The 27,786-nt window shown below is 38.3% G+C and overlaps 3 protein-coding genes across 12 annotated transcripts in view; all 3 read right to left on the reverse strand.

Annotated features, from left to right (window-relative positions):
• Positions 1-1,568, reverse strand: part of smtnb (smoothelin b) — a 51,721-nt gene extending 50,153 nt beyond the window's left edge. For 3 of the 5 annotated variants that reach the window (XM_063490709.1, XM_063490705.1, XM_063490708.1), the window contains exon 1: positions 1,211-1,555. In XM_063490709.1, coding sequence (XP_063346779.1) covers positions 1,211-1,261 — 51 coding nt within the window. In that variant the 5' untranslated portion in view covers positions 1,262-1,555. Of the gene's footprint in view, positions 1-1,210 lie in introns of all 5 variants that reach the window. The other 2 variants (XM_063490707.1, XM_063490706.1) reach the window with 2 other exon arrangements.
• A 1,576-nt stretch (positions 1,569-3,144) lies between these two features.
• On the reverse strand, positions 3,145-17,654 carry trafd1 (TRAF-type zinc finger domain containing 1). Of its 6 annotated transcripts, none has more exons than XM_063490300.1 (12): positions 17,035-17,477; positions 16,709-16,757; positions 16,472-16,607; positions 14,974-15,027; positions 14,453-14,876; positions 13,613-13,888; positions 13,474-13,538; positions 10,431-10,691; positions 10,116-10,254; positions 9,191-9,398; positions 8,936-8,993; positions 3,145-5,564 (listed from the first exon to the last, which is right to left on the reverse strand). In XM_063490300.1, exons 2-12 carry the CDS (start codon positions 16,741-16,743, stop codon positions 5,526-5,528), a joined length of 1,695 nt encoding a protein of 564 aa, XP_063346370.1. In that variant the 5' UTR covers positions 16,744-16,757; positions 17,035-17,477; the 3' UTR covers positions 3,145-5,525. The 6 variants fall into 6 exon arrangements, with proteins under 6 accessions (XP_063346370.1, XP_063346367.1, XP_063346369.1 ...); XM_063490297.1 differs by lacking the exon at positions 17,035-17,477 and adding an exon at positions 17,564-17,654 and having other exon boundaries at positions 3,146-5,564; positions 9,191-9,401; XM_063490299.1 differs by lacking the exon at positions 17,035-17,477 and adding an exon at positions 17,610-17,650 and having other exon boundaries at positions 3,146-5,564; positions 9,191-9,401.
• Positions 17,655-18,591: 937 nt separating this feature from the next.
• mob1a (MOB kinase activator 1A) lies at positions 18,592-27,784 on the reverse strand. The gene is made up of 7 exons (XM_063490301.1): positions 27,743-27,784; positions 26,746-27,361; positions 25,437-25,603; positions 24,894-24,987; positions 23,342-23,475; positions 22,541-22,704; positions 18,592-20,521 (listed from the first exon to the last, which is right to left on the reverse strand). The coding sequence occupies exons 2-7, from the start codon at positions 26,757-26,759 to the stop codon at positions 20,444-20,446; spliced, it is 651 nt and encodes a 216-aa protein (XP_063346371.1). The 5' UTR covers positions 26,760-27,361; positions 27,743-27,784; the 3' UTR covers positions 18,592-20,443.
• Between the last annotated feature and the right edge of the window lie 2 nt (positions 27,785-27,786).

The following is a 27,786-nucleotide window of genomic DNA, read 5'->3' on the forward strand; positions in this document are numbered from 1 at the left end:
AAAGCCCCTGATCAAAGCAGCCAGTGCCACCGCTTCAAAGTAAATCACTGTGCTGAAGGATAAATATTATTTCCTGCATGTACTCCTGTGCTCCCACCAGCGTAATGTCACTCATGGTGAGAGCGATTTATGGGAAAACAGGGGCTGTGTGTGTCGGCAAGATGATTCCAGACTCTAATGGATTTGGTTTAAAGAACAGCACGCAGGTCAGCTAAACATCGCATTCATACCCTGACTCCCTTCAAAAGCAAACAGCTCTTTTCTTGTCAGGTTAACCGATCTTTAAAAACAGCAATCAAGGGTTTTTTCCTCCCCTTCTTTTTTTCCATCTTAAAGTGCACATTCTTCTGAAATCAGCCAGTGAGGGTAATGACAGAAAAGCAAAGCCACACAGAGTTTCAGCTGAGAGATGCAAACTTGAAGGCTTTAAGTCATTACAAATTTTAAAAAACTAAAGAATGAATCTGTTTCATGTATGACTGTTGCGTATGCGTCTGTGATTCAGACAAACTCATGCCTAAACAAGGGCAGCTGACTCATACTTCCTCATCAGCGTGTCTGCAGGTGTTACTTTCCCCTCCTCCATAATTAATTACAACCTTCCTGATAAGAACTAATAAATGTTTCTAGACTTCCTGGTGAATGATACATTCCTCCTGTCAGTACTGACTGATGCTCCTGTGAGGTAATGCCTCATGAATAACTTTATTAATCATGAACTACTTTGACTATTCTGCATCAGACATTTTTAGATATTAACTTTTTTTAAACAGCTACTTTGTCCATCAGTCTGACAGCTGTTTGCTTTGATTATACACAAAACTACTCATTTATTAAAGATTCAAATACCCTTTAATATCCTGGCACCAGTAGCAAACCCTCATAATTTTTGTACTGCCATTGTGTTTGGGATATACTGGAGATGAATTACTCCCAGTGTAGTGGTAAGCACTGGGAGCAGATGGCACTGTATACGTGCAGACCACCTGTCTGGACACTCTTACCTGTGAGGTATCAAAAGGGTGAGACATATACTGAATATATCAACAGCATTGGGCTCAATCACCGGTGATCAGACAGACATTTACCTGCATTAAAAGCACACATTTCCTTTAAAGACATTTTCCCCCAAAACAAAGGAATCACTTAGCCCCCTAACACACTTATATCCCACAGTGCTCAACATTAGTATTCCCATTCATCTACTCACCAAAGCTCGGAGAGAGGGCTCATCCAACGCTGAATAGCTTTCCAGGGACATTTCTGAGTGTCCTGTCGAGCTCAGGTGAGACGAGGTCTGGATAGGGATAGGTGTCCCGATCAACAACAACAACAACGTCTGTACCCACCTGCACGGCACGTAGGCTGTTGTTATCGTCTTTTTTAAAATTATCCGCACTATCTATAACTTTCTACTCAGCACAGTAGAAACTTTTTTTTACTTCTGACAACAGAAATCAACCCTCGTTCCTGCTAAAAGAGCATACCTCGGTCGTCTTCGTCCGTTTCTCGAGTCACAATGAAAGCACACACAGTCCGAAGTTCTCACGAGGAGACGTTGGGAGCTTTTTGAACCGAGGATTCCCTCGGAAAGGTGTAACCCCGCCCCTCGCTGGATCCGGCCTCTCCCGGCGCTCATTCAAAACGCGCCGCTGTGTGGGGAGACGCAAAATAGCCTCCAGGTATATACGGCACTCAAACCCTTATGATTCTCATTAAAACCCCACCTTTTATAATATTAATGAAACCTCCCTAAAGTAATACTAATAATTATACATATCTGTTAGTAATAATTATAATAACAATTACATCTATTTATAGTCTGTAATTACCTGTTTATACAGTAAATAAGGGATTAGTTTATTTGATAGTACTTATCTAATAAATGTAGATTTTTAAGATGTATTTTTGGCCTGTTTTATTTTGATAACAGGACAGTAGAGTAGACCGGAAAGGTGGGACAGAGACCAGGGAGGGAATGACACACAGGAAATAGCCCAGGGTTGAACTAGAGCCAGGCCCCTGCAGTAACCTTTCAGCAGATGGACATCCACTCAACCCACCAAGCTAAACTGACGCCCAAAGTGTGCCTTCACTACTGACTTCATTCAAGATTTTGTGCAAATGTTCCAGAGAGATTTTGGTTTATGTTGACATTGATAGCATCACACAACTCCACCACATCCCAAAGGTGCTCTGTTGGATTGAGATCTGGTGATTGTGGAGGTCATTTGAGTACAGTGAAGTTATTGTTATGTTCAAGAAACCAGTTTGAGATTATTTGGCCTTTGTGACATCAGCCATCAGAGTAAGGTTACACTGTGGTTATGGACATAGTCAGCAATGACACTCAGACAGTTTGACACTATGGGGCCCAAAGTGTGCCAAATAAATGTATCCTACACTATTGCACCAACAGCAGCCTGAACCACTGATAGGCATTCATGCTTTCATGTTGTTCACACCAAATTCTGATCCTACCATCTGAATGAAATCAAGACTCAGACCAGGCAGCATTTCTCCAATCATCTATTGATGAGCTTTTGCAAATTGTTTCCTGTTCTTAGCTGACAGAAGTGATAACCAGTGTGGTCTTCTGCTGCTGTAGCCTATCTGCATCATGGTCCCTCATGTTGTCCATTTAGAGATGCTTTTCTGCATACTTTGGTTGTAATGACTGGTTATTTGAGTTACTTTTTTGAAGCAGTCTGGCCTTTTTCCTCTGACCATTGACATCAACAAAACATTTTCACTCACAGAACTGCCACTCACAGGATATTTTCTGTTTTGGGATGGTTCTCTGTAAACCCCAGAGATGGTAGTGTGGGAAAATCCCAGATCAGTAGTTTGTGAAAAACTCAGAGCAGCCCATCTGGCACCAACAACCAAGCTACGTTCACAGTCACATAGATTACCTTTCTTCCTCATTCTGATGCTCAGTTTGAATTTCAGCAGGTCATCTCAAGCATGCCTACGTGCCTAAATACACTCAGTTTAACACAGAAAGCAAAGCAATTTACTCAAACTTGAAGTAAATAATCAGAGATTCTGGATTTCTGATTTTCATGCACTTTAACCCAAAAATCATCCAAATTAAAACAAAATAAGTCTTGACATACAGGTATTTAACTTTACATTTAATGAATATATATTAAAATGCAACATTTTAAATATTATTAAAATAACAACATTTATACTGTATTCTTACTGTTAGAGACACTCTAGTATTTCACTTCCCTAGCCACGCTGTTGGCAGTAGAAAAGAAATGAGCAGTGGATTAAGTGAAGAACATGAGCAGATATTTTAGTCTTTCTGCCACTTTGTTACAACCAGGTTTATTCATGTGATGTATATGGAAAAGAAAATACAAACACCGGTCACAAAACTATCAAAGTGCGCCTTAAAACTTTTAATAACTACACAAAACAAAGAGCATCAAGACAGCTGTTCTTAAACAGCACGTCAGCCTAAAATCCAACAAAAACAACACACAAGGTGATTTCGCTCATGAGCTGCTGCTATCTACTTGGGCTTTTTGATCACAAAGGCAAAATGTGCAGACCTCATTATCTGAGCAGGCCCTATGTTACACACAAAATACATCCTATCTATCCTAACTACTTAGAGGAGAAACATACAAAACTTTTAACACTACTTCATAAAATATTAGAAAACATCTTATAACACCACAAATATAATTCTATAGGCTTTCTATATGAATTCTATATGATCCGAGATATGATGGTATTTAAATACAAATGAAAACATTACTGAGTAGTTACAAACAAATTATTAAAGACAAAAGTTTAACAGTATAAAAAGACAAGTGTTCAATCGAACCGGAAAATCTTCTCTTGGTCAAAGATGTAGAAATTAAAATTGTTCCTCAAGCCCTTTAAACTAAATGTAAAATCTATCAAAGTGCTTTAGGTTATAGAAAGATGAAGAAACGGCAAATAGTGGTTACAAAAAAAAATTAAACGTAACAATGACAGGCTCGAGTAACAAACGAAATATAAAGTCTAACAAATGCACACTGTTGGGGTCAGGTGACTGCCCTTGACACACACACAGTTTTTTCTTCATAAACCAAGATGTGATTTTTAAGGTCTTAAAAAAAAACAACCCAACCTTATATTCAGTATAAATTAAGTCCATCTTAGCATTTATAGTGAAGGCTTCATGTTAGCCATAAAACATCTGATATAAAGTAGAATATGTATGAATAAACCAAACAGACTTTTAAGTGCCCCTATTATACTTTGTAGGCTTTCCCTATCCTTTAGTGTGTTATGCATATAATCTGTATGTGAATGATGGACATAACCTCCAGGTATGCCTCAGGCCTGCATCCTTTTAAGCGGTCAGTCTCCTCTGGTTGTAGGCTATGTGAAAAATGGTCCTCGGCTCCTTGGCTCTGTGACCTTGGGATAACTACCCTGAGGAGTATTTATGGGCTCATTAGCTAGCTTCAGCTCATACTGGATAAAACATGAAGTTCATTTTATAAATTATGCTCCTTGCCGGAGTCATCTGTCAGCATCTTGTCAATCAGAAGTTGATAACTAGTGAGTGTGCAGTTTTACAGATCAGCTCGAGGCTTCCTAACAGGACTTCTCTAATGAACAGGTGACGCTACGCTGGCTACACTATTTAGCTTTTCTGTGCAGGTTTGCAAAGTTATAAAGTCCATAAGGAGTTACACCCCCCCAGAAAACACTGCTCCTGAACTCATTCTAGATCGCTATGCACCGCACTCCTATAATGCCACAAGACTGGCACTCCCTCAAACAAAGAACGAGCAGCTGCCTCACAGTCTGCCATGATTTTCACAGTAGAGTCATTTCTGCTCGTTCCAAAATATCTTAGTTTAGAGCAAAGCATGCCAAATGTTCTGCTGACTGAAAGACGGTATGCAGGAGTCTTCATGCACCCCTGATATCTGAGGAGGCAGAGTTCAACACTCCTATAATCTTGATGTTAGAACAGCCACATCATGATGGTTCAGATAAGTAAGAGATAATGGCTGTGCTGTGATTTCATTTATATTTACATGTAAACTAATCACAGAAAGTTAGAAGTAATCAAAATTCTTTCTATTCTGGACTATCTTAAGTATATAATCAGAGTTGTCCTTGCGTTCATGCCAGCTGACCAATCAGAGCAGGGTTTTGTGCAACGGGGGTTCTTAAAATGAGAGGAGCTTAAATGGGAGCTTTTGAAGATTTCACAAGTATACAGTTTGAGAAAATTGTAGTTTTGAACATTAAGGCATGTAAGCTTACTGTAGCAGTCTCCCAAAATAAAAATTACAAACCTACAAAGAAGCATAATAGGGGCACTCTATTTCTTTTTTATACTAAGAGTAAAATTCCTCAAGATATAAACTTTAATATCCAAACACTCTCACAGGCACTTAGCAGATAGCTATATGTTTCCTTAAGTTTCAAAAAGTGCAAAAAGTTACACGAAAAGCAGAAGAGTAGAAGATTTGGTTATTCCATTTCTGCACCAGTCTCAGCTCTCACTCTTCGTCCTGCTCTTCATTTTGCTTCTTGGGTAACTGCAGTTGAAGAAAAGAAAAGTGAAAATGCTTTTAAAATCATGCTGTGTGGCCCTCACGTTAATTATACAGTTATTCAGCAATCAAATATCTGCAATCTTATAGAAACAAACTTAAAAAAAAAAAAAAAAACTCGTTCCGTGTGCAGAGAATTAATGATCTCACTTATTTCATGGTAATAATTACATCCTTGTATTTTTATTTGCATCATTCTATGTCTTGTCAGGAAAGCACCCTGTTCAGTGTATTTGTCCATGGATTTCCAGATTTTGCAGTGACGCAGCGTACATTATTACACTAACAGAGGCCACTGGCATTAGAGAATATGATCACCATGAAGAGCGTACATGGTCTGCATCAGTGTGCAGTTACATTTCTATCAAACCTTCTTTTTAGCATAGTGCTGGCCTTACTTTACTGGGTAAGGTCCACCTCTTGTGCACATTGGTCAGAACTGCAAACAGCTGTGATGCAGAGTGAGATCCATCTATCAAAGCTAGCAGTATGATTTGAAGCAGTTTGTGCTGTAATGGCTCTTTTGTGATGGCCTAGCTACACCACAGACATAAATAGTTTTTCGTCACCCATGACCCCGTTGCTGGGTTCACTGGTTGCTATGACTTGGACCACTTTCAATAAATGTTACCAAGAGCTCCCATGACCTGCTGTTTTGGACCTGCTCTAGCCTCAATGTTTTCCTTGTGAAAGTTTCACAGAGGGGCGTTGAACAAAGTTCTTTCTTTGTGCCAGCTGGTTTAACAAAACCTAAACCCCAGTCAGAGATAACAGGTATCACGAGTGGTTATCAACTTTCTCTGTTAAGCTGCGTGCCCACATAAAAAGGGGCGCTTCACCCCTCATGTGGCTTTTGTTCCTGCCCAAAATAATCCCTACGAGTGTCGTCTACTGTAATCAGAGATGCTATCAGATAACGATGATAAAATGGTGATTAAAAATCTATAAAGAACCTAAAAACCATAGCAGTAAAATGCAACACTGTCACAAATAAGATAAGAGATGAAATAATCTGGTGATTTAGTGTACAGACCAGTAAAATAAACATTATGTTAATTGGCAGAGGTGGAAAGTAACAAAGTACAAATACTTTGTTACTGTACTTAAGTACAATTTTCAGGTATCTGTACTTGAATAGTTTTTGTTTTCTCACTACTCTTTACTTTTCCTTTCTACAGTTGTTTGTTGAGTTACTTTGGCATCTTGCTAGCCATACTGAAGACGAGAAAACATGAAGGGAATGTGAGGTCATTTCAAATGCAGTGTTTTTAAATCAGCTCAACAAACATCAGCTAAAGGTCCAGCTGCTGTATTTCACAGGGAGAGAAAAGAAAAGAAAAGAAAAGAGAGCTAACTTCACCCCCAGATGGAGAAAGATAAGAAAGGGGACAGGAGAGAAAGAAGAGAGGTTAATCTAAAGGTAAGAACTGCTCAGTGGGATTTGATAAACTGTAAATTTAAAGCTTACATGTAAGTCCTCATGTTTTTAAATCGGATATTGGGTCTGTACATGTGACATTATGTTTTTTCATATTGTGAAACTTGCTGCAAAGCAAACTGAGGTAGACTAACTGCTATTTAAAGGCTGCATGAAAATCCTCTGCAGGTTAGTGCAGGATAAACAGGTTAGATTCTTGTGCTGTGATTGGTTTAAAGTAAAGAACAGTGTGCACAGACTGGTGCACAGTGGCTGTGGTTTCAATGGTCAGAGTTAGGTTACATCAAGTGTAGCAGAGATTCATATGAATTTTGGCTGATGATGGAAAAATTCATACCAACTTTATACCATCTAGACGAAAGACAGCATAAACTGTGCGCTATCAGTGTAGAGGATGGAAATCAGCCAGGACAACTTACGAAACATCTGCTTACATCAGGTTGAATTCAGTTGTGTGCATCCACAAAGAGCAGGAGCTCAGCTGATCACAGCATGTATACTAACAAAATCTACCAGAGCTCTCGATAGAAATTATTGTGAGTTATGATTCTTTTCCCCACACTGAGCCATTACAACCAATTCTAGGGTTCCCCCACCTGCTGAATCCCACTTTAATCCCACTTAATATTATTTTATCATTATGTTAATATAGCACAAGTTCAGTTAGCTTTGCACACAAATAGAAACATCCTTCAAAGAGCTACTTTACTTCAGAGACTGTACTTTTTTACCTTTACTTGAGTAAAGATGTTAAATCAGTATCAGTAGTATTTGTACTTCTACTTAAGTACTAAATGGCTGTACTTTTGCCAACTCTGTTAACGGTGCACGACTTAACAAGGTGCCCACATAAAATGCATTTGCTGAGCAGAGAATCGATACTGCATTTAAATATCCTGTAAATAAATGAATCAGTGAAGTCGTGGGGCTTCCAGATGATTTTATATGAAACTGAACACAACCTGCTCCTGACGGGGTTGTGTGGTCAGCACAATGTAATAATTTTCATCTTTGCCCTTTCCACCTTGCCCTTGTGCCTTTTTCTCAGAATCTTTTGGTATTATGTAGATTATGAAATATTCAAAGTCTAAGCAATTTTACACTGGCATTATTGTGAAATTGTTCCACAATTTGTAGATGTTACTTGTCATGTTACTGATTAACATAATGAGCTGCAATTGTTTCCCCAGCTGCTTTGGTTTAGTACCACTTGTCCCAACTTTGTTCAGAGATGTTGATGACTTTAAATTAAATTTGTTATTGTTCATGAAATAGAAAAATGTCTCACTTTGAACATTTGATTTTTTTTTTTTTAAATACATTTTACACAGTGCTCCAACTGTTTTGGAAATGGTGTTGCAAACACATTTTTCTCCCTTTCGATCGATCAGGGTGTTTTCCTGACAAATAAAATGGTTTTTCAAACTCCCATATCTTTCTCAATACTATAAACCACTGAATGTATGTCAGTAGAGATTGTGCACAGTGTCTGCACTGTTTGGAAGGTAAAGACACTGTCACTGTCAAGGTACGTCACTCGTTATGCATAAATATGCTGTGTTTTTATTGTTAATCAAGTAAGGATTATTAGCAGAAACATCTTATTTGGTTCAACTTAAATTTTTTCTACTTTTACTTTTTTATGCCACCTGCAAAACAAAAAGTTTAGGCTTTAGTTTTGCTTGTTTTTTTACATTTTATTTTATTATTAACAGGTTACTTTGAATGGGTTAACTTTATCCTACTGCTCTGTCATTAATTTAAAGTTTAAGTTTTGGCAAGAACAATTGAGGAACTAACAAACAAAAAAACAAGCAGGAAAATTAACTTTTTGCTTTTTCACCATGTACATGCTCTGATCCTCCAAACATGCAAACAAATATCAATGTAGGTGAATGGGATTTTAAAAGTTGTGTACCTTTGATACTTGATTCCTTCTGTTACCTCTTCCTTCTTTGTTTTCTGGATAATGAAGTCTGGTGGAAAAATACATTTAAATGAGAATATTAATAACATATCAGGTCCATTCATCCATTTTCTTTACTACTTGTTAAGAGTCACAGGGAAAATATCTCTAAAAGTGCAGCAAAAACTATCTATTTAATAATATTTTTAAAAAACCAACAACAGTCAAGTAAAGCTAAAATAACATTTGCACATATAATTATTTTACCCCTTTAGAGATGCATTCTTGTCTGTGTCACAGAAAGAAAAGTGAGTCCCTTCTGCTTCTCCGCCCTGCTGAGGTCTGTTCTTAACCGAAACATCAAAGTTTGACGTCTTCCTTTGATTCGGTTGGCCGATGCAGCTTTTCTGCCATCCCCTTTGATTTTGCCCTGATGGTGTTTCCCTGTCAAATGCAAAGTCCTCATCCAAGAAGTCTGCTATATACAAGAGAATTTAAAAAAAAAGGTGTAAATGAAAACAAATGCAGATGTAGACACAACAGAAGAAAAACTGGACATACAGTATCTAGTAACCCAAATAAAATGCAAACAACACAAACGTTTAACAAGTTATACAAACTTGTTTGCTGATACTGCATGAAAGGTATTCTAGCTTTATGTATGTAGTTTCTTTAAACTAAATTGAACATTTCTTTAATCCTGATTTTATCCAACCACAAGTACAAACAAAAACTCAATTAAACACATATAGACATAAAATATCTAAATCAATAAATCAACTTTATTCTCATGCTGTGATCACGTTTAACTCCCTGATGAAGGCTCGTTTGCTGAACAAAGTTGTTTTAGATTTATGTGCCGTTACAGCTCACCTGGCTGAGCTCGTGACCCAAATACTGAAGGCTAATGCAGTGGCCTGGATTTATGTCCACCCAGGCCATTCGTTTAAAGGTTAAAATGCCAAAACGTGACTAAACCATGAGAATAAAGATTTTAAATGTCATTTAAACACGAGTGTATCAAATTGCTTAATCACTGTTGAAACACAGACTTACAAAATTATTTCTGCTCATATCAAAACAATGTCTCCATATGTTACTACATCACTGCAAATGCTATATTTAGATTTCTCAGAATTAGTCAGTTATTTATTCCCATAAATCAGGTTTCTGAATAAATGTCAGATTTTACCTTGGTGCCTTATTCTCCTCTGAAACTCTGGGGACGGCAGCCCAAAGGCTTCTCTACCAGGGCTTAGTGGCTTTTTGACCGATGCTTTTGTTACGTTATTCAGAGGGTGAGCACTCTGGGGGCGCATATCACATTTGTCCTATATTAAAGAACAACAAAACAAACAAACAAAATAAATAAAACTTTAAAAAACACAAAAAAACCAATACATACACATGTAGTTGAACACATTTTAAAAGGTAACACATAGAGTTCTTAACAGTCATCATGAAGTGGGAGTTTTGTATTGGCTGGTTAATTAGACGAGTGAAATACCTGATGGTGAAAGACTACAGCCTCTTCAAGAGCAACGCCACAAAATTCACATGGTATGACCACATCGCCCTCTAGTGGACTGGCTGGAGGACTGTAGGACGCTGGGGAGACTGATCGCGGGAATGTGGGGATATTAGAAGCGAGTGTGTCAGGAAGGCTGTGCATCAGCCCTGAAGTAGTCGTGCTGGTCCTGTCATCTTTAGGTGGAGATGAGGGCTGTTTGCTGAAAGACGCAAAGGCCGAAGCAGGACTGCATCCAGTCTGAAACAGAGAAAAGTGCACACTGTTGAAACCTGCGTAAGTCAAGTTGTCATGTTATGTCTAGATGGAAATAAGGCATGTGCTCCGACATGCATAGAGTTTAAGTGGACTGTGAACAATTGAAGATAAACCAAAGTTATGCAAATGTTTGCACGCTGTGTGATATCACTCTGGATCTAAGCATTTTACACTGAGCAGCACACACAATTACTTGTCATTTAACAATACAGAGTGCCAACTGAGAGGGCAGCAGTGTGTGCAGAAGGCTTAGAAAGAGAACCAGAAATACACAGAGGTTATGAACTAAAGCTGAGGCTGGACTCAGACCAAAAGAGGGAAAATATCTGAAAATGTCAGCTGAAGTTACTTGGCAGGCTAAAGCAGGTCTTTTAGACTGAGTAAATGAATGTTTCTCTAAGAGGAAATATCTCATGGTTTACTATCAGATATGCATAAAGGTTAGTTTCAAGGTGTAGCCTCTGGGTGGACGCCATAAGAAATATCCAAGTTCATTAGTCAAAAAAAAGAAAGAAAGAAAAAAATAAATTAACGAGTTAGTGATTAAAAATTTTACATTTATAACAAAAATGGCAATATCTTATTTAAAATAACTTGACTGACAGGGTAAAATCATCAAAGGCACCGTCTCTTCAAATAAAATTCACAACGCCTGTATTCTAACTAACTGTTCAAACTAAAAAACAAAACAAAAGAAATCCAATGCATTTCACCACACAAGCCATCATCAGAAAATAAAACAAGACTTTATAAGGAATACATGATCTTTTGTAATGACGTTCCACTAATGGTAAGCTTCCACCTAGGATGAAAGTGGCATTTTCCACCAGTGAAGCTCCACCAATAGGAGGAATTTCGAAAACCTGGACAGGTGCACCTATGTGTTATAGAGTTTTGGGCTTCTGCGTGAAGACTTCTGCACTGAAATACAATGGAGTTTTTGGTAATAGTTTATAATGGTAATACTAGGGCTGTGCGATATGACCAAAATCTCATATCCCGATATAAGAATTCTATCGTCCCGATAACGATATAAATCACAAAAATGTAACATTTTCTGTAAATTCTGTGAATCTCGGGCAGCTCGTCTTGCAGGAAGTGTTTCCAGCTGCGCGTCATATAGCTGGAGTCGAGTGTTTTAACCGATGCATGAAACTATAAATTTTTAGACATAAGTTGTAACGGCCGCCGTTTTCTTTGTATTTATTACACGGCGTGCTGCGGGGAAAAGCCTGTTCTAACGTTTTAGTCTAAGGTTTATTTTTTAACACCTGGCGGCTCTTTCTTACTTCTCATCCGTAAATAATCTGCTCTTTCACGTGATTCAGTTTATTTTGAAAAGTCTCAACAGGATCTTGAGCTTTATTGTGAAAGGTTTATGTCCGTCCGTAGTGTGGTTATATAAAATATAAGAGAAAGAGAGAACTTTAAGAAATTAATATAGCCACTACAGTGACCATCAAAACGATGAAAAAATATTGCCGTAAACAGTTTATTTTGCGACACCATGAAACAAACGATAGCGTAAAATTAAACGATAGACGTTTTTATATCGTCATCCGATATATATCGTTATATCGAACAGCCCTAGGTAATACTATATAATAGCCCACGACTTACAGCATAATTCCCCAGAAGTTAAATGGCATTTCAATGTATTTTATTTAAAAACAAAAAAACAAAAATATGTGATTATATTTACCTACAAACGCTTAAAAGGTTGGCCACATTAGAATAACGGGGCAGCAAGTCAGCTTTTAACAGGAGGGTGGCTGTGCATCCATAATGCACGTCAACATAATGAATATTAAATATAGATGTAACAAAATAAAATAAAAATAAAATAAAGACGTAAAAAGGCAACATTAATCCACTCCATAATACGACCCGTGTAACACAAAGTACGAAATCGTTTTACTCATGCAATATGTAAAATTATTTACATGCTACTTTAATTTAATTACAGTATAATTATTTCTTTGTTTCCTGTAAAAGCCTGACTTGTAAGCCCCTTATTCAAGTGTACCTACCTTTAGGTATTAGTGGGTAAATATAATTAGATTGTAATTTCAAATTAAAATGCGTTGAAATTTCATTTAATTACAGGGGAGTTAGTCGCAAGCAGTATTTTAAAGTTATACCGAGTTTTTTAGGTTAAACATCACCACTCTGTGAGAATAAAAGCAGTTTAATGTTACTTGGAAATACTGTTCCTAGGAGTTCTTTGATGATTTATGCTCTGTGTTTTCCTTCCAAAGACAACTTGACATAGATTTGCTATGAATACTGATATGTTTTGTTCTCAAAGAACCAACTTTAAATATTTTTTGTTTCACTGATTATACAGTCAATAAACACCAAAATGCAAGCAAATGAATATAAGCTTTTACTTTGACAAGTCTGGGGAGGATGAACTGCTCCTTTTTATTTTCATTTGCTGAAACTGGCCCCCTCTAAACTTACACCATGCCTTATTACAGCCGGAAGTAAAACAACATTTAGAAATGTTGGACGTGAAGAAAATCAGCAAAAGATCCTTATTATTATTCAAAGCAACGGTTGTCTAAGTGTATAATTGTGACACACGGCAGTCTTTTCAGGCACCATGTGACTGTAGTGCTTTTGTCCATCGTGTATTCTGTGACCCCACTCAGGTTTTTAGCTCAGCCGATTTAAAGGAACTTTCCGACATCTAAAACTCTGAGTGGTAACATCAAGTTAGCACTGAGACTCAAAGAAACACCAATCAAAGGCAATCTCAAACCTGATGTAAAATGAGGTCGTCTTCTGGAAACAGCTCCTCGCAAAATTCACAAGGCAGCATTGCATCTGGGAAAACAATTTGAAATGATCAATAAATGGATATCCGAATAACCTGATGTTTCCAGCAAACATTAACTCACCTTTTTGATCGTGGTCCTGCACTGCACTTGTACTCGATCCAACAGTGAAGTCTGGATAGTTGTTGTTGGACAGAGAAGTGTTGGATTTTCCAATCTTGTGATCCCAGATACCACTCCACACGTTGCCCTCGACACTTCTGGCCCCCGTGTCTCCTTCAGTCTGCAGGCTGAGAGCCAGCATGTAGTCCAGACCAGATGAATCATCATCCAGAGTGTGCTCAGTATGTGCCCATGTGCTGCCGCTTCTGCTGTGCAGAAAATCACTCTGCCCCAGCACTGGAAGTACAAGTTATTTAAAAAAAGAAAATCAGTTCAGGAAAATATCTCAATAGCATGGCAGATTCATTCTAATCTCTATGCAAAATGTAGAGTAAAAAGAAAATATAAATGTCTGTTTAATTATTTTTGGTAAAATGTAAAAGTTAAAACAAACATGACAGTAAGAGATCTAAAGTGTGAGCAATATTTCACAAGTGTAAAAACTTAATTTTTTTGAAGAAAACTGCCAATAACACTAAGGTTATGCTGATATAGACAAGCACACAGTGCTGTGTATGTTCTGTCTGTGTATGTGTGTCCTCCCGCGCAATCAGAAGTTGAGGAACCAAATTTTGCACACAGGTACATCTTAGGCCCCTGAAGCTTCTGATCTAAAACACACGTTATGATGATATCATCATGATACCTAGCAATTATCTAGCAATGGGGTAAAATAACACATTTTTTAAGTTTAAGCACCTACAACACATTATAAAAGTATTTTAATTTTTCAGCTAGTTACATTTCTGGAGCATTCATTTGTGTGCTGCTGTTTCAAAATGTATCGATCAAAACACTCACAGCTGCTAAAAGGATTCTGTGGTGAAATATTTCTCCAGTCTCCTAAGGGCCGAAATCCCCTTGAAGTATTATAAACTGAAGGTCGGGGAAAGACCTGCTGCTCTGCTGCACTGACGTTATTATTTTTCGGGCCTCTCTCTTGGCTTCTCAGGGGGTTTCTAATGGAGTGAGCTTCCAGCCATGCCCCTGACTGAGGGTCCCCTGGACTTCGACCCATCCTACTGTTGTTTCTTTCTTGGGGCGGTGTGAGGCTTCCACATAAGGCCGGATGTGTAGCTTGTTCTCGCAGCATTACATTGCACTTGCAGTAGGGACAAGGCTCAGTGCGCGTTCCACAATAATCCTCGTGGTCTTTGGACTGACTGAAGACAAGCTCCAGTTCGCAGTACTGGCATGGAACCAGCCGCTGAGAGCATTCAGAGCTCTGCAACAGACAATCATCATGAAGACGCAGGATTTAATGAAGATTAACGAAGCTGAGAGTTATAAAAATAAGGAAAGGAAAGGCTCTTCAATAATACCTGGTGGGCATCCAAATTATTCTTCTCAATCTTCAAACCACACTTGCAGGTAATCTAAAATGAAAAGCACAGGATTTATTACATTATCATTATCACTGTTGCGACACTTTAGAATCCAATAAGGTTTAAAGAAAGAAAAAAAAAAACAACTCCCCCACCCCCAAAAAATACACTAACAGAGCTTGCACTTGACAAGAATTTAACTTTTACATTTTTTAACTTTAACTTTTTACACTTTACACATTAATAAAAGCTGTAGAGAGCAGGATGAAACTTTTTTCCAGGGTCAGAAAAAGTTTGAGAACCACTGCAACAAAAAAATAATCATCTGTGATGTATCACAATATTTCAGCAACTGAGAAACACAAAATGTACATACAAATATTTTAAAAAGCAGTGACTATGTATCACCGTGTGTTTTATCATTATTATTCCATTCTGACAAGATGTCCTGCGCACAATTACATCTCTGTCAGCCATCTTCCTCCTGAGTTTCTATTTCTTCATTTCAAGTTAGCCAACTTTCATTTCCTTAACCCCTTTCCTTTTGTTAAGGAACACCAAATGAGTCATAAAGTAAGAGAACCCAGTGAAATCAAATGGGTGGTGGAATCAATTTACAGCAAATAAATGTTTTCATAAATTCAGAATTGAATTTACAAAGCTTCTTTCAACATACAAAGTCTTGAATAATCAGGACCCGTTATATCCCTTATATATTATTATCCTAACAGAGCACTTTAATCTTGCACTGCAGGTTAACTTCAGTCTCCAAGAGTTTTCAGACATAGAATGGGAGGCAAAACCTTCAACTTTCAGGCCCCGCAACTATGGAACCATCTCCGAGTTCGGATTTAGGAGACAGACCCTCTCTATTTTTAATATTAGGCTTAAAAGTTTCTTTTTTGATCCGCCTTATAGTTAGGGATGAATCAGGTAGGCCTAACATTCCCTTCGTTATGCACCAATAGGCCTAGGCTGCATGAGGTCTTTTCACACCTGTGTGTTTATACTGCTGTCTTTAGCAGTTATCAAGTTTGTGTCTCACATCTATAATGTGTCTTTTGTCTTAGCTCTCTCTGCTCTCTCATCTTTCCCCTACAGGTTACAGATTATGACTGCCTCTCCCTGAGCCTGGATCGGGTGAAGGTTTCTTCCTGTAACCAGGGAGTTTTTCCTTCCCACTGTCGCCAAGTCCTTGCCCACAGGGATTGTGTGATTATAGCGGTTTCTTTCTAAAATTGTAGGGTCTTTATGTTACAGTACAAAGCACCTTGAGAGGAAAGTTGTTGTGAACTGTCAGTAAATAAATAAAACTGAACTTCATAACATCCCTCTCTCTCTTTACATACACACACACACACACACACACACACACATACATACATATACATATATATATATATATATATATATATATATTCCCCACCTCTGAGAGCACACATCTATCTATTGCAGAGATCATGTTACAGTCTACATCGCTCCTCTTCAGGCTTACCTGTGTATGTTCCTGCTGCTTGTGATCCTGCAGGTCTGACCTGGGTACTGGCTCCTGGCACACATCACACAGAGAAATATTTCTTCTGCAGTGAATCTCGTGGGTTGTAAAATTGGCCTCAGGGATGTCATGTTTGCTTAAAGGGACAAAGAAAATTAAGAAACCTTTTATAACGTCAATCTATAAAATATATTCATCGGGCGATGCAAAATATTCCACCTATTATATTATACCTACCAATTGCCACAGAACTGTGTGTTTTCATCTGCCATGATTTTGCCAAAGACTGTGGGGAAAAAAGTAATACATTAGTAACAAATCAGCAAGTTGTTAGGAGGAAGATACATTTAAATCAGCTCTCTGGTGAGTTTGGCGTTCATATGAGCTACAGTTTGAAGCTAAAGAATATGTGTGACTGATTCGTGAAAAAGGTGGCATTTGAACATCAGGCGACAATAATATTTTTTTATCGAACTCTATTAAAATAGGCCCAGACATTATATGGGCCGCCACTGTTGTTACTCATTGAAGCTGCTTGGCAGCAGGACTTTCGGTTTGCTCACCCAGTGTTTCAGGCAGGTAGCTGACGTTAGCTGACAACGATGGCCTGAATTAGCAAGGAAATTCCTCCTCACTAATAACTAACAAGCATATTTGAACTACCTCGAAACGTTTTACTGTGCTAGCTCCTTATTATTTTGCTAGATATATAACCCCGTACTGAATACACGACTAGGTATCACCGCAAAGTTAACGCTAGCTAACTAACTTTATAAGCGCATACGAAGAGGCTACTAAGCCAGGAAGCTAATGTAACATCGTTTTTCCCCCTTTAGATAGTTTCTGCCGACCGTTGGAAGCAAAGCCAAATTAACCGATTTAACGCTAGCGCTTATCAGTCAATGATATTCACCCAAACTCACAGACGACAGATAACTACTTGACGACAACTAGCCAGAAAAACAGTTCGCTATTTCCTTCTTGAGCTGGTTTAGATTGACACCCAACGCGGAGTTCGTCAGGCTGTTTACGACTCAACCAAACCGAAGCGTCTCGTCACAATTTATAAAACTGCAACCAGAATACACCTACCAAACGGAATGGCAGGCTCTATATTTTGGGGTCTGGACCCACTTACGTTGAAGCAGTTAAGGGTCAAAGCTAACTGTAAGTCTTAACTCAGGGCACAAAAGCTCCAGTTGTCTCTCCAGACTGATCTCTGATTGGTTGACAGGAGGACCGTGCAATGGCTGAAAACGTCTCGGGTAAATCTACTTTTTTTTTTCTATCCTATTTCTCAGAAATCTTACATATTTAATGGTTTAGTGCACATTTTATTGTATATTTAGCTAGATATTTAAACCTATCATTTCAAAACATGATTGTCGTTAATCAGTTTTCTTTTTTTAAAACCAGAAAAATTATAGTTTCAAATTAAATAAAACAATAAAAATGATTACCATCTTTAAAACTATTAGAATTTTAAGTCTACAATTTAGTGGCGATCGCAAACAAAGTACCAGCTTTAGTCCCATTTATATTCATAGCCTGGATACTATCATACACTACTCAATCACATAAAGCCAAAGTTCAGTCAAAACGTTATAAAATTAAGTCAGTTAAACTCAATGGATGTCAGTTTGTCCAGATAGAAGCATCAAACACTGAGAATTTACTTCTTGTGCTTTGTTGCAAATGAAAGCTACAGCAGGTGCACTGCAGAGGTAACAACAAGACCACCTGCACAAGGGAATGGTTTTGCAAATGGTTACTAGAATATTGCTCTATCACTGATTCTTCTCTAGTATCACTTTTGCTAGTGTTCTTGATGGCACCCGCAGCCCATCATGCCATTCCAAGAAGTTCTGCTGTGTTTCCTTGCTCAGGAGATAGGCGGTTACTCAAGGAGAGCTGTGCAGGGCAGTAGAAAGCCATGAACCCAGCATCAGCACCAGTATCTGCTCCTGTAAAAGCCCTACAAAATGATTCCCTGGAAACTGCTCAGCTGCATGTTACTAAATGAACTGTCAGAAACACTAATATTGGCAATGGTATTGGTAATAGTCTTTTAAAAAGACATGTCATGGACATGCAGTACACACCAAGCAGCAGTGTCTTTTCAGTGTTTATTGAGTTTCTGATCTATCAATGCCATCATATCAGACACTTCCATTATGGTAAGGCACAGGTTTGTTCAGAGAAAACACTGATCTTATGTACAGCAAATGTGTGGACGTGGTACATACAAACAACTCTTTCTTAGCCTGAATGACCAGCCAACAATTGGTCCAATAAAAAAAAAAAAAAAAAAAAAAACTGGTTTCATTCATTTCAAAGCCCTTTTTGTTATACAAGATTCAAAAGATAAAGCCAACATTTTGCAATGCAATATGAAATGTAACGTCATACCAAAATCTTAAAAATAAAAATCGTGAGGGAAAAAAAAAGAAAATAGATTTCAAAAACATGTCATTGAATACAGATTCAAGGTAATGCCTGGAAATGCCTGCAGAGTACTGACTTGACTAGCATCTTGTGAGCCATGAACTAAAAGTTTACAATTACACCTTTACCTTGATATGACAACAAGTCTTTCTTACAAAGTGGTAACAAAAAAATAAAATGAATCCTGCTGCCCCTAAATCTAATAGTTAGTTCCTGTTGTGCATAATTTAAGATCATAATTGGTCACGTGATTGTCCAATAGAAATTTAGGTCCAACAAGAATTCCCTTGATAAAACCAGACAAAGCATTCAGCAGGAATATAATCTGCTTCAGTTTATAAAAAGATGGTAGTACAAACAGCCCTGCTGTTTGAAGCCGGAGGAACTGACCATGCCTGAAATACTGCATACATCTCAGGTGTACAGGTGTAATAATAGTAATAGTTATCACACTATGGTCCACTTCAGGGGGAATATTTAGTACAAATTTTGAAAATAAAAGGAAAAACAAAGAAACTAAGTACCAGCACTGACTTTAATCGGCACCACAGAAAAGAACTAAAATTTTAAAAAAGTTCACAGATTATATTTTGCTGTTAACAGGTTGACTTTACACTACATAGTCCCTTCACAGGGTCATTATAAAAGCTATAGGTGGAACCAAATTGTAAATAAAAGCACTATATCTCACATTTTACTATTTTAATCAAATAAGGAAGGAAAAAAAGTGCAAAAAGACAGTAATGTGTGACCAAACTGAAACTACTGGAGTCTAAGATGATGTTCTTTTATGGTGTAAGAGGAAAGGCACCTTACGATTAACTATCACTGAATCTCGTCACATAATCAGACCCCTGTTAGCGTGTGTGAGATATCAGATACACAACTAGCGCGTGACAGAGAGCTCTATATACTGTTAATATACTATAATATACTGTTACATTTTTTTGCCTGCCTTCATGTAATGTTACAAAAGCCCTCCAAAAACCTTTGTTAACGTCACTACCCCCCATCCTTCCTGTTACTCTCCCTGTAAACTAATGACAGAGAGTTAAAAAAGAAAAAGAAAAACCTACGTTTGGTCAGTTTCTGTAATTACAGCGGATCAGTTAACAAAAGGAATTACTAAATAGCAAGTGTTAGCAAACCCTGCTCAGCAGCTTCTGAAAGAGAAGCTGTGTTTCACTTTAACTTCCAAATGTCCTTGGTCCAATTAAAAAAAAAAAAAAAAATCAGTAGGTTGCTCTTAAAGAGTCATTAACCACAGCCCTGTATAAAAAAAAAAAGTTTACTCTACAACATTATTTTATGATCTTGTGAAGCTAAAATAAACAAAAAACAGAGGCTCAAAGACAGCAAACAACAGAAAGGAACAAAAGGGAAAGAATACAGCAAAGATTCAGGAGATACGAGGAGGAAGGCACAGATTTTCAGAGCTGAGGCTAGAAGTCAGAGGTAGAAGAGGTCACAGACAGCGAAAAAAAGGAGGGAAAAAATGTTATGAAGGGAAGACGTGTGATGAAATGTCTATCTGTCCTTTGATCCCAGCTTCTCGATCAAGTCGTGCAGGGGAGCGAGCTCTCGCCGGTCAATGAGGTTGAACTCCTGTAAGAAAAAAGTTTTTAAAAATTACACATGTATTCCAGATTAGTTTCTAAGATATATTTTATATAAGTTTATTTAAATGGTTCTCAGACCTCATGGATAGACACAATGTGAATGATTAATGTAAACATTATTTATCTATTTAGGAGAAAACTAGACAGGGAACCTTTAAGTTTAAAGTGTAAAACTATAAAATAAAAGTGTAGCATTTACTAAAGCTCCAAAATAAAAATTCTCTTCACAACCAACACAAGGCCTGTACTATGAACCAGGATTTGGGTAATTTCAGGGTTAACTTTGGTTTCTGTACTATGAGGATGGTTCACTTCTTACCAAGGTATCCTGGTCATTTATGCTGAAGAAATAACCTTATGTCTGAGATTAGGAATGGATTCATGGAAGATACCTCAGTGCTCCATGCTCAGATAGCAGGAGCATCTAAAGTTTTTTTTTAAGTAACTTCTAAAGTCTATGTCTGTCCACGCTGAACATCAGTCATAAAAGATAGATTTTAAGACACAACTGTATTCACTGACCCTCCCGCCTTCCTGGCTTCAAACGGGCTCGACTTTATTAACACAGCAGGTCTTTTCCCATCATACTGACTGCACATTCACACAGGACCTTAATACTGTACTGCTCTACTGTGCTTTTCCTATTACAGACACACATACGGCTGCTTTGTCTTCATTATAGTTTTATCTTCTGTAAATTCAACTGCTTTGGTGACAGTAGACCTAGGCATGTTTGTGATGGCTGCCAACACCACCCCTTTAACATGAGTGCTAGATTCATAAACCCTGGGTTAACCTAATGAGTTAACAACCATATTCGTGTGACCGCTTATCCTGACTGCTAATGGAATCCTGCGTATGTCGAACTTTCTTTGCAGGCGATGGCCTCTTATTATTGTTGTTGAAACAGTTAGAGCATCAGTACCTGCACTAAAACTGGCATTTAGCATCAAGCACGTGTGACGCAAGACACTTAAGTACATTATGTATAGTCTATGATAAAAAGACATCTTAACAGCACATAGTATTTACTACCACACACTATTAAGATGTGGTTTTATCTTGTTCTGCAACTGAGAGTACCTCAGTTTATTCCTGTGTTTGAGCAATGTCAGCTATTGTGACAAGTGTGGTCTGTGAACATGTTTAAATATCAATTTGAATCTTTTTTTTTCTCAAAAGTGACTTTTTTTTCCTGTTTGGCTCTTCACATTACTTTTTTTTTTTTTTTTTTTTTTTAAATGTGGACATTACCACATATAAGGACCTTGAAGAGAACCGCATGGACAAAAATAGCCATGCAGGCACACGCAGCACACTGCTGAACAGAAATAAACCCGGAGGCCAAAGAAGTCGCCAATCACAGTTTCACTTAAAAGTTAATGTGCAGTGGACGCCAGAGAATTAGTGTGCACATGATCAAGATGAAAAGGATGAAAAGAGGGAGCTAACTTTCTCATTATGGCTTTCAGCAGAGTAATGACTACTATTTCTACATGGAGGTGTGTGTACATACAAACATTTCAGGAGGCTTTTAACTACATCTGTCTTCTCCACAAGTCTTGCAGCAAGATACTCATGTCAGGCGAATGTGCATGAGTCACATGTATTCTAATTTAACTGCTTACAGACTGAGGTAGCATTGCAAAAATATGTGGTATCAGTTATGGAAGTGGCTCAATGTGATATGTGCCGTCATAAAAAAAATAGATCTGAATCATATGAAAGCAAAAAAACTAAATAAAACTGGCTTCAGACCAGTGTGACTTCTGTCTGCAGTGCAAACAAAGCCTTAGATATATATTACAAGAAGTTGTCACCATCTTAAAAATGCTTTTAGTCAAAGCTGAGCCAAATGGAAGCAGTTTCAGAAACATTATTAGTTCCTCAGCACAAAGATTACTCAACCAACAGTAAGAGAAAAAATGACTCGGCACTCTTTAGATCAGTATATATAAATAACAGTCCAGGTGTGAAAGGGGCTGTAGAACCACAAACCTCCTACCTGAACAAAGAAAATGAAGTGCTTGAAGGAGGTGTTGAGGTGGGCCTCCTCCTGCAGCTGCATCACAGAGTCAAAATGCTGGTGGTAGATGTGAGCGTAAACCCTGAACAGGCGCTTCAGGATGGTTTTGGCCACAGACATGAAATTCTTGGGAAAGGGAACTCCTGTAGGGGAGAAGGGGTTGGAAAATGCTGATGTCAAGAGAAGAGTATGCGCTGCCTCAATGTCAACTATGCATTTCAACCTATCCAACCAATCCTGAGGATTGCTGGACTTTTAGCTCATTTGCCTAACTTAAAAATTGATGTTTTAATATAAAACTACAATGCTGATATTTAAAGTGAAACTTTTGCAGTTTAAAGGTGATAGTATCACATTCACAGACAGACTGGCAGCAGGAACTGTAACCTTCTCATGCGCTGTCTTCCAGTTTTAAAACCTCAGCTGTAGAAAATGAACAAAGAGAAAGCTTGTTTGTCTAAGGGGCTTCTTGGCATCGGTCCGCTCCTCAGCATGCAAGACACAGTTTAGCTGGACTGAAGTCATGTGACTGGCTTGGACCGCCAACACCATTATCCTGCTGCCCTTGGTTATCTTGTCTGTATGTTTAGGATTGCATTGCTTTAAATGCCAAGTGTGCAGCTAAAAAACTTATTTCTGCTCTTTGGTCTTTTTTTCAAAAACACAGAAGACCAATAATACCATAATTAAATCATTCTCACAGGCTAAAAATAAAGTCAAAGGGAACATCCCTCTATCTGATAAACACAAACAAAAGCTTTAAGTTTTGTTAAAACTCACCAATCTTGGAGGGGAAAAGTGTCTCATCATCCAGCTGATCCTGCACCCAAGTCATCAAATAGTCAATGTACTTGGGTGCAGAGCATTTGATGGGCTTCTTAATATTGGTGCCGTCAGCCCAGTGATACTCATACCTTCAGAGAAAGAACAAAATCAATTGTCATCTCTCAGATTACCACCTTGATTCAGTAGTTAAACTGGACTTGCTGAAGAAAAATGAGAGCTCTGCATATAACTGTGTATCTGTCAGGACAGTGGAACGTCATCTGGTAGCTGACAGGCCAAAAAAAGAACAGAAGAGGGAAATGCAGAAGTTTCGTAGTCTTGATGGCGGCTATGTCAACAGGAAGTGAACCCCCCTCGTCTCTTCCTCCTGATTAGAGACTGAGCGCAGAAAGTCTTGGCAGGACAGAGGATAGGGGAAGAGTCTAACTAAACAGCTTCTACAGGGTCCACGTGCAAGATTTAATTCCCGTGTTCCTCATGTGACATTCAGATGACGGATTTGAAGCTGATTTAACTTAACCATCTCCACCACTCAAAATGTGATCTGGGAATCTGATTCTGCAGTTAACTCAGGACATCAGATCTTAATAGCTGGACCAGGTCTCTTATGTAAAAGAAAGCTATTTTTATCTCAGTGAGACTTCCTGGTAAAATAACGGCAAATAAATAGATAAAATTTAATTGTGGAGATGATAAAACACAGGAAGTGGACGCGCATGAAATGAGTCAGCTGAATTTTGCTTTATCTGATACACGGTGCAAAACAGATTTAGCTTTTTGTTTTTGTTGGTCTTTTTTTTGTTTGTTTTGTTGGGGGGGGGGGTAATTAAATCCTCAACAAAAACATTATGTTTTGGTATCAAACACTAAAACATGTTTCTCCCATAGCTCAATAATAACCCAAGTCTTAAAAGTCAAAAATCCACTTCTCTTAAATGTAAAAATATATAAATAATCTCAAGTACAGTCAAAGGTCAAAATAAGATATATATGAAATTTAAACTAAGGCATAAAAATGTACCTTTACTCTGCCTCTGAGTTTTGCTGGCCGGTCTAAATTTCTATTGGCTTGTGAAAAAAAGTTTTAACGTTTTTTTTTTTTTGTTGTTGTTTTTTTAAATATTAATACAATCTAACGTTGTCAAACTTTTTATTGCGTTTGTATTCCAGGTCTGTTTTTAGTCACAAATGTGGCTCACGTTTCCATGGCAACACCGACGTGCTACAGAGTCACGTGTTAAATGAAGCACTGGAGCAAAGAATTTGTGTTGAGAATTTTTTATAATCAAATTACTTGATTAATCGCTGCAACCCTAGTCTCGGTGTTGTTGTGTTGAATTGATAAATCTTACAGATGGCTCTTGACATTACCCATATACGCATGACAGTGGGCCATCGTGTACATCATTAACCACACAAATAGATAAAGCACACCTGTGGTTTTCCTGCTGTGTCACAAAGTGACTTCAGTTAAATATGCCCTAGTGAAAATACTTTTACTCTAAATTAAGAGCACAAACATGAGGAGGACAATGACTGGCGTTACCTTGGTCCTGCAGACATCACGGAGCAGCTCGTCTCGGTGCAGAACTCTGTGATGGTACCGTACAGCATGTTGATCTGGTTGAAGAAATCCACCGCTAATGGAAAGAGTAAATTCTTATTTGTTTTATCCAGAATTTATGCATGTTATTATTATGATGAAAGAACTGGGAGGAGGGGGGTTGCAACAAATTAAATTATAATATGTATTTTAGTATCATCTACACTCACAGTTTAATAGATTTAAAAAGCACAAAATGCACACAAGCCATATATTTAAACATACCATATTTTATTAGAGATAATATATAAAACATGTAATTCTACAATCCCTGCTTAATGCAACAACCAATTATTTACCAGTTTGCCAGCTGTGTGCACTCTTCTATGACCCTACTACTCTATTCACACCACAGGGTGGTGCAAATGTGCAGCACCTGTACAGAACTATTTTATTTATGATTCATGTTAACACTGGGCACAGGTACAAACTTTAACTGGTTAGTTGGATACTGTGTGTGCAGGCTCATTGTACTAAGTCACTCACTATTCACTGCAATCCATTCATTGAGATCCTCTCCTTCTGGCAGCATGACAGCCTGTCTCAGGTTTCCGCTACCCAGCGTTGCCTCTGCATGTTTCAGCAGCTCATACTGGTGGGAGCCCTCTGGGATGTTCTTCTTTGGCTTGAAGGTCTTGGATGAGCGACTACCACTGGAAAGAAATCAAAGTGGATCTAAGAAATATTGTCTTCACGGTGGTCATGTGGCACAGGCCATATCTGTCTTCCCCCTCTCCCCCGCGGGGTTAACATCTGCCCTTGAAATGTTGACAATGTAAATTTTACATCTTAAATATCTGATATCTGATAAATATACTGTAAACTGGACATGTTGATCTGTCTGTGTCCGATTCCTGCATGGCCGACTTTCATGTGTTTTCCTTCCTCTTTTATTTTTTTCCTTTATAAGGTATTTTGGGGTAAGACTGTCAAATCAAATGTGTAACAGGACAGAGAGCTAAACACGATAAAGACTGAACTTGTGATAGTGAACTATATAAACAACAGACTTTTCTCTAAAGTGTTGTTTTTAAAAGGCTAATCTTAGAGCAGATCCTCTTCCTGGGCCTTGATCTACACACAGGAGGACTCCTATTCATGTGTGCACTCGGCAGACGCAAGCTTGGTGGTGGACATCTATGAACTTCACGCTGAATCCAAACTCGTGATGGATGACCGCTGCAGCGTTTGCCATCAAACCAAAAACTTTGGTTATCACAGCGTCAGAGCCGTGACTCAACCACATTATAGTGCATACCCACTGACAGGAAATGCACCAGTGTCACGGTATTACTGTAAACAACGGAAACTTAATTAGCGGCGTTGCTTTACATTTTATAACCACCCAGCGAGATTAGACCTCCAAAGGTGTGGCTCATGACTAAAAATTGAATGTCTAGCATCACTTAAGTCAATTAGAGAGTGACTATATGAGCTAAGCTGGCTAACCAAACGCGAGTTAGCGCTGCTCACCAGGCTAGCAAAGTTAGCACGTACTAACTCACTACTTTAAAAAGTTATAGTTCGTGAGTTGTGGAGAACTGTAAATCAACAGTTTCCCGATCATGTTACAATCATCAGTGGTAGCTCTGCGTAAGAAATGGGTGACTTTAACATAACTTAAAACTATACTAAGACTGGGATGCGGTTAGCTGACTACTTTATGTAGCGGTGTCTTATTTTATCGCCGCTTACTTCCCTTGACTGAACTTCGTAGAAGCGCAGCTAACATTAACCGCAAGCTCCGGCTGTAACTCCACGAGCGCTTAAAAAAAACAAAAAAAACTTTACTTACAACAGGAAGCTCATCTTGGCGCAGGAATCGTTTAAGATCCTCGATTTGAACTCTTGAAGCTGGTTTAATAAACAGAAACGCGTTTTAGGAGTACACTGTGCGAGGCACTTGTCAGTGGTGCCTGCTAACAGCAACAGTGAAGGCTAACATGAACTGCACCCACAGAGCCTCTTCCTCTGTCTGCTGTCTGCAGCAGCACAACCGGTAGTCTGTCGCCCCCTTCAGGCTGCCTGTGGGTACTACTACGTGCATATTCCAAGATCAAGAACTTTCTGTTAGAAAGCTGTTACTTTCTTATGTGTCATCCTGGAGCACTGTGACATACTGTGACACTGTAATACTGTGACATAGAACATTCCCCTTATTTCTATATGAATTTTTGATTGTTTAATATGAGGACAGTGAGACAGCTGTGAGTTGTGAGTTTTAAGACAAAGTTAGAGAGGTAGGGCTGAGATGGTTTGGACATGGTGCAGGGGAGAGATTAATGGATATACTGGACAAGGGAAGCTGAATATGAAGCTGCCAGCCAGGAGGAAAAGAGGAAGACCTCAGAGAAGGTTCATGGATGTAGCGAAGGAGGACATGAAGAAGGCTGGTGTGACAGAGGTAGATCCTAGGGACAGGGTGAGACAGAGGCAGATTTGAAATCAAACAATGGATATGTGATCTACGTGCAGACTGTCAGCTTAAATCTTTTCCATTTTCAGTTCAATAACAAGCTATTTCATGGCCAGGTGAGGCCTGTTCCCTCATTATAGCAAAACTAATTAAGCCGATAAAAAATCTGGAGTAAAAGGTCTAAAGTCTAGGATTTGCATTTGGAATTCGCAATATGAGGCAAAAAAAGACACATCAGTGCAGATGAAGGCATCATTAGTCTGGAAACACAAACCTATCAGAGAGATATCAAAATATAAAATAAATAAATATATGAATGTATATATAAAATAAAATAAATAAATCTTTGGATATATGAAACAAGATGAACTTGTACCTGAAAGATGGAGAAGAGAAGAGAGAGACAGCATATGATCTGAA

The sequence above is a fragment of the Pelmatolapia mariae genome, linkage group LG12, assembly GCF_036321145.2.
Source record: "Pelmatolapia mariae isolate MD_Pm_ZW linkage group LG12, Pm_UMD_F_2, whole genome shotgun sequence".
Taxonomy (NCBI): domain Eukaryota; kingdom Metazoa; phylum Chordata; class Actinopteri; order Cichliformes; family Cichlidae; genus Pelmatolapia; species Pelmatolapia mariae.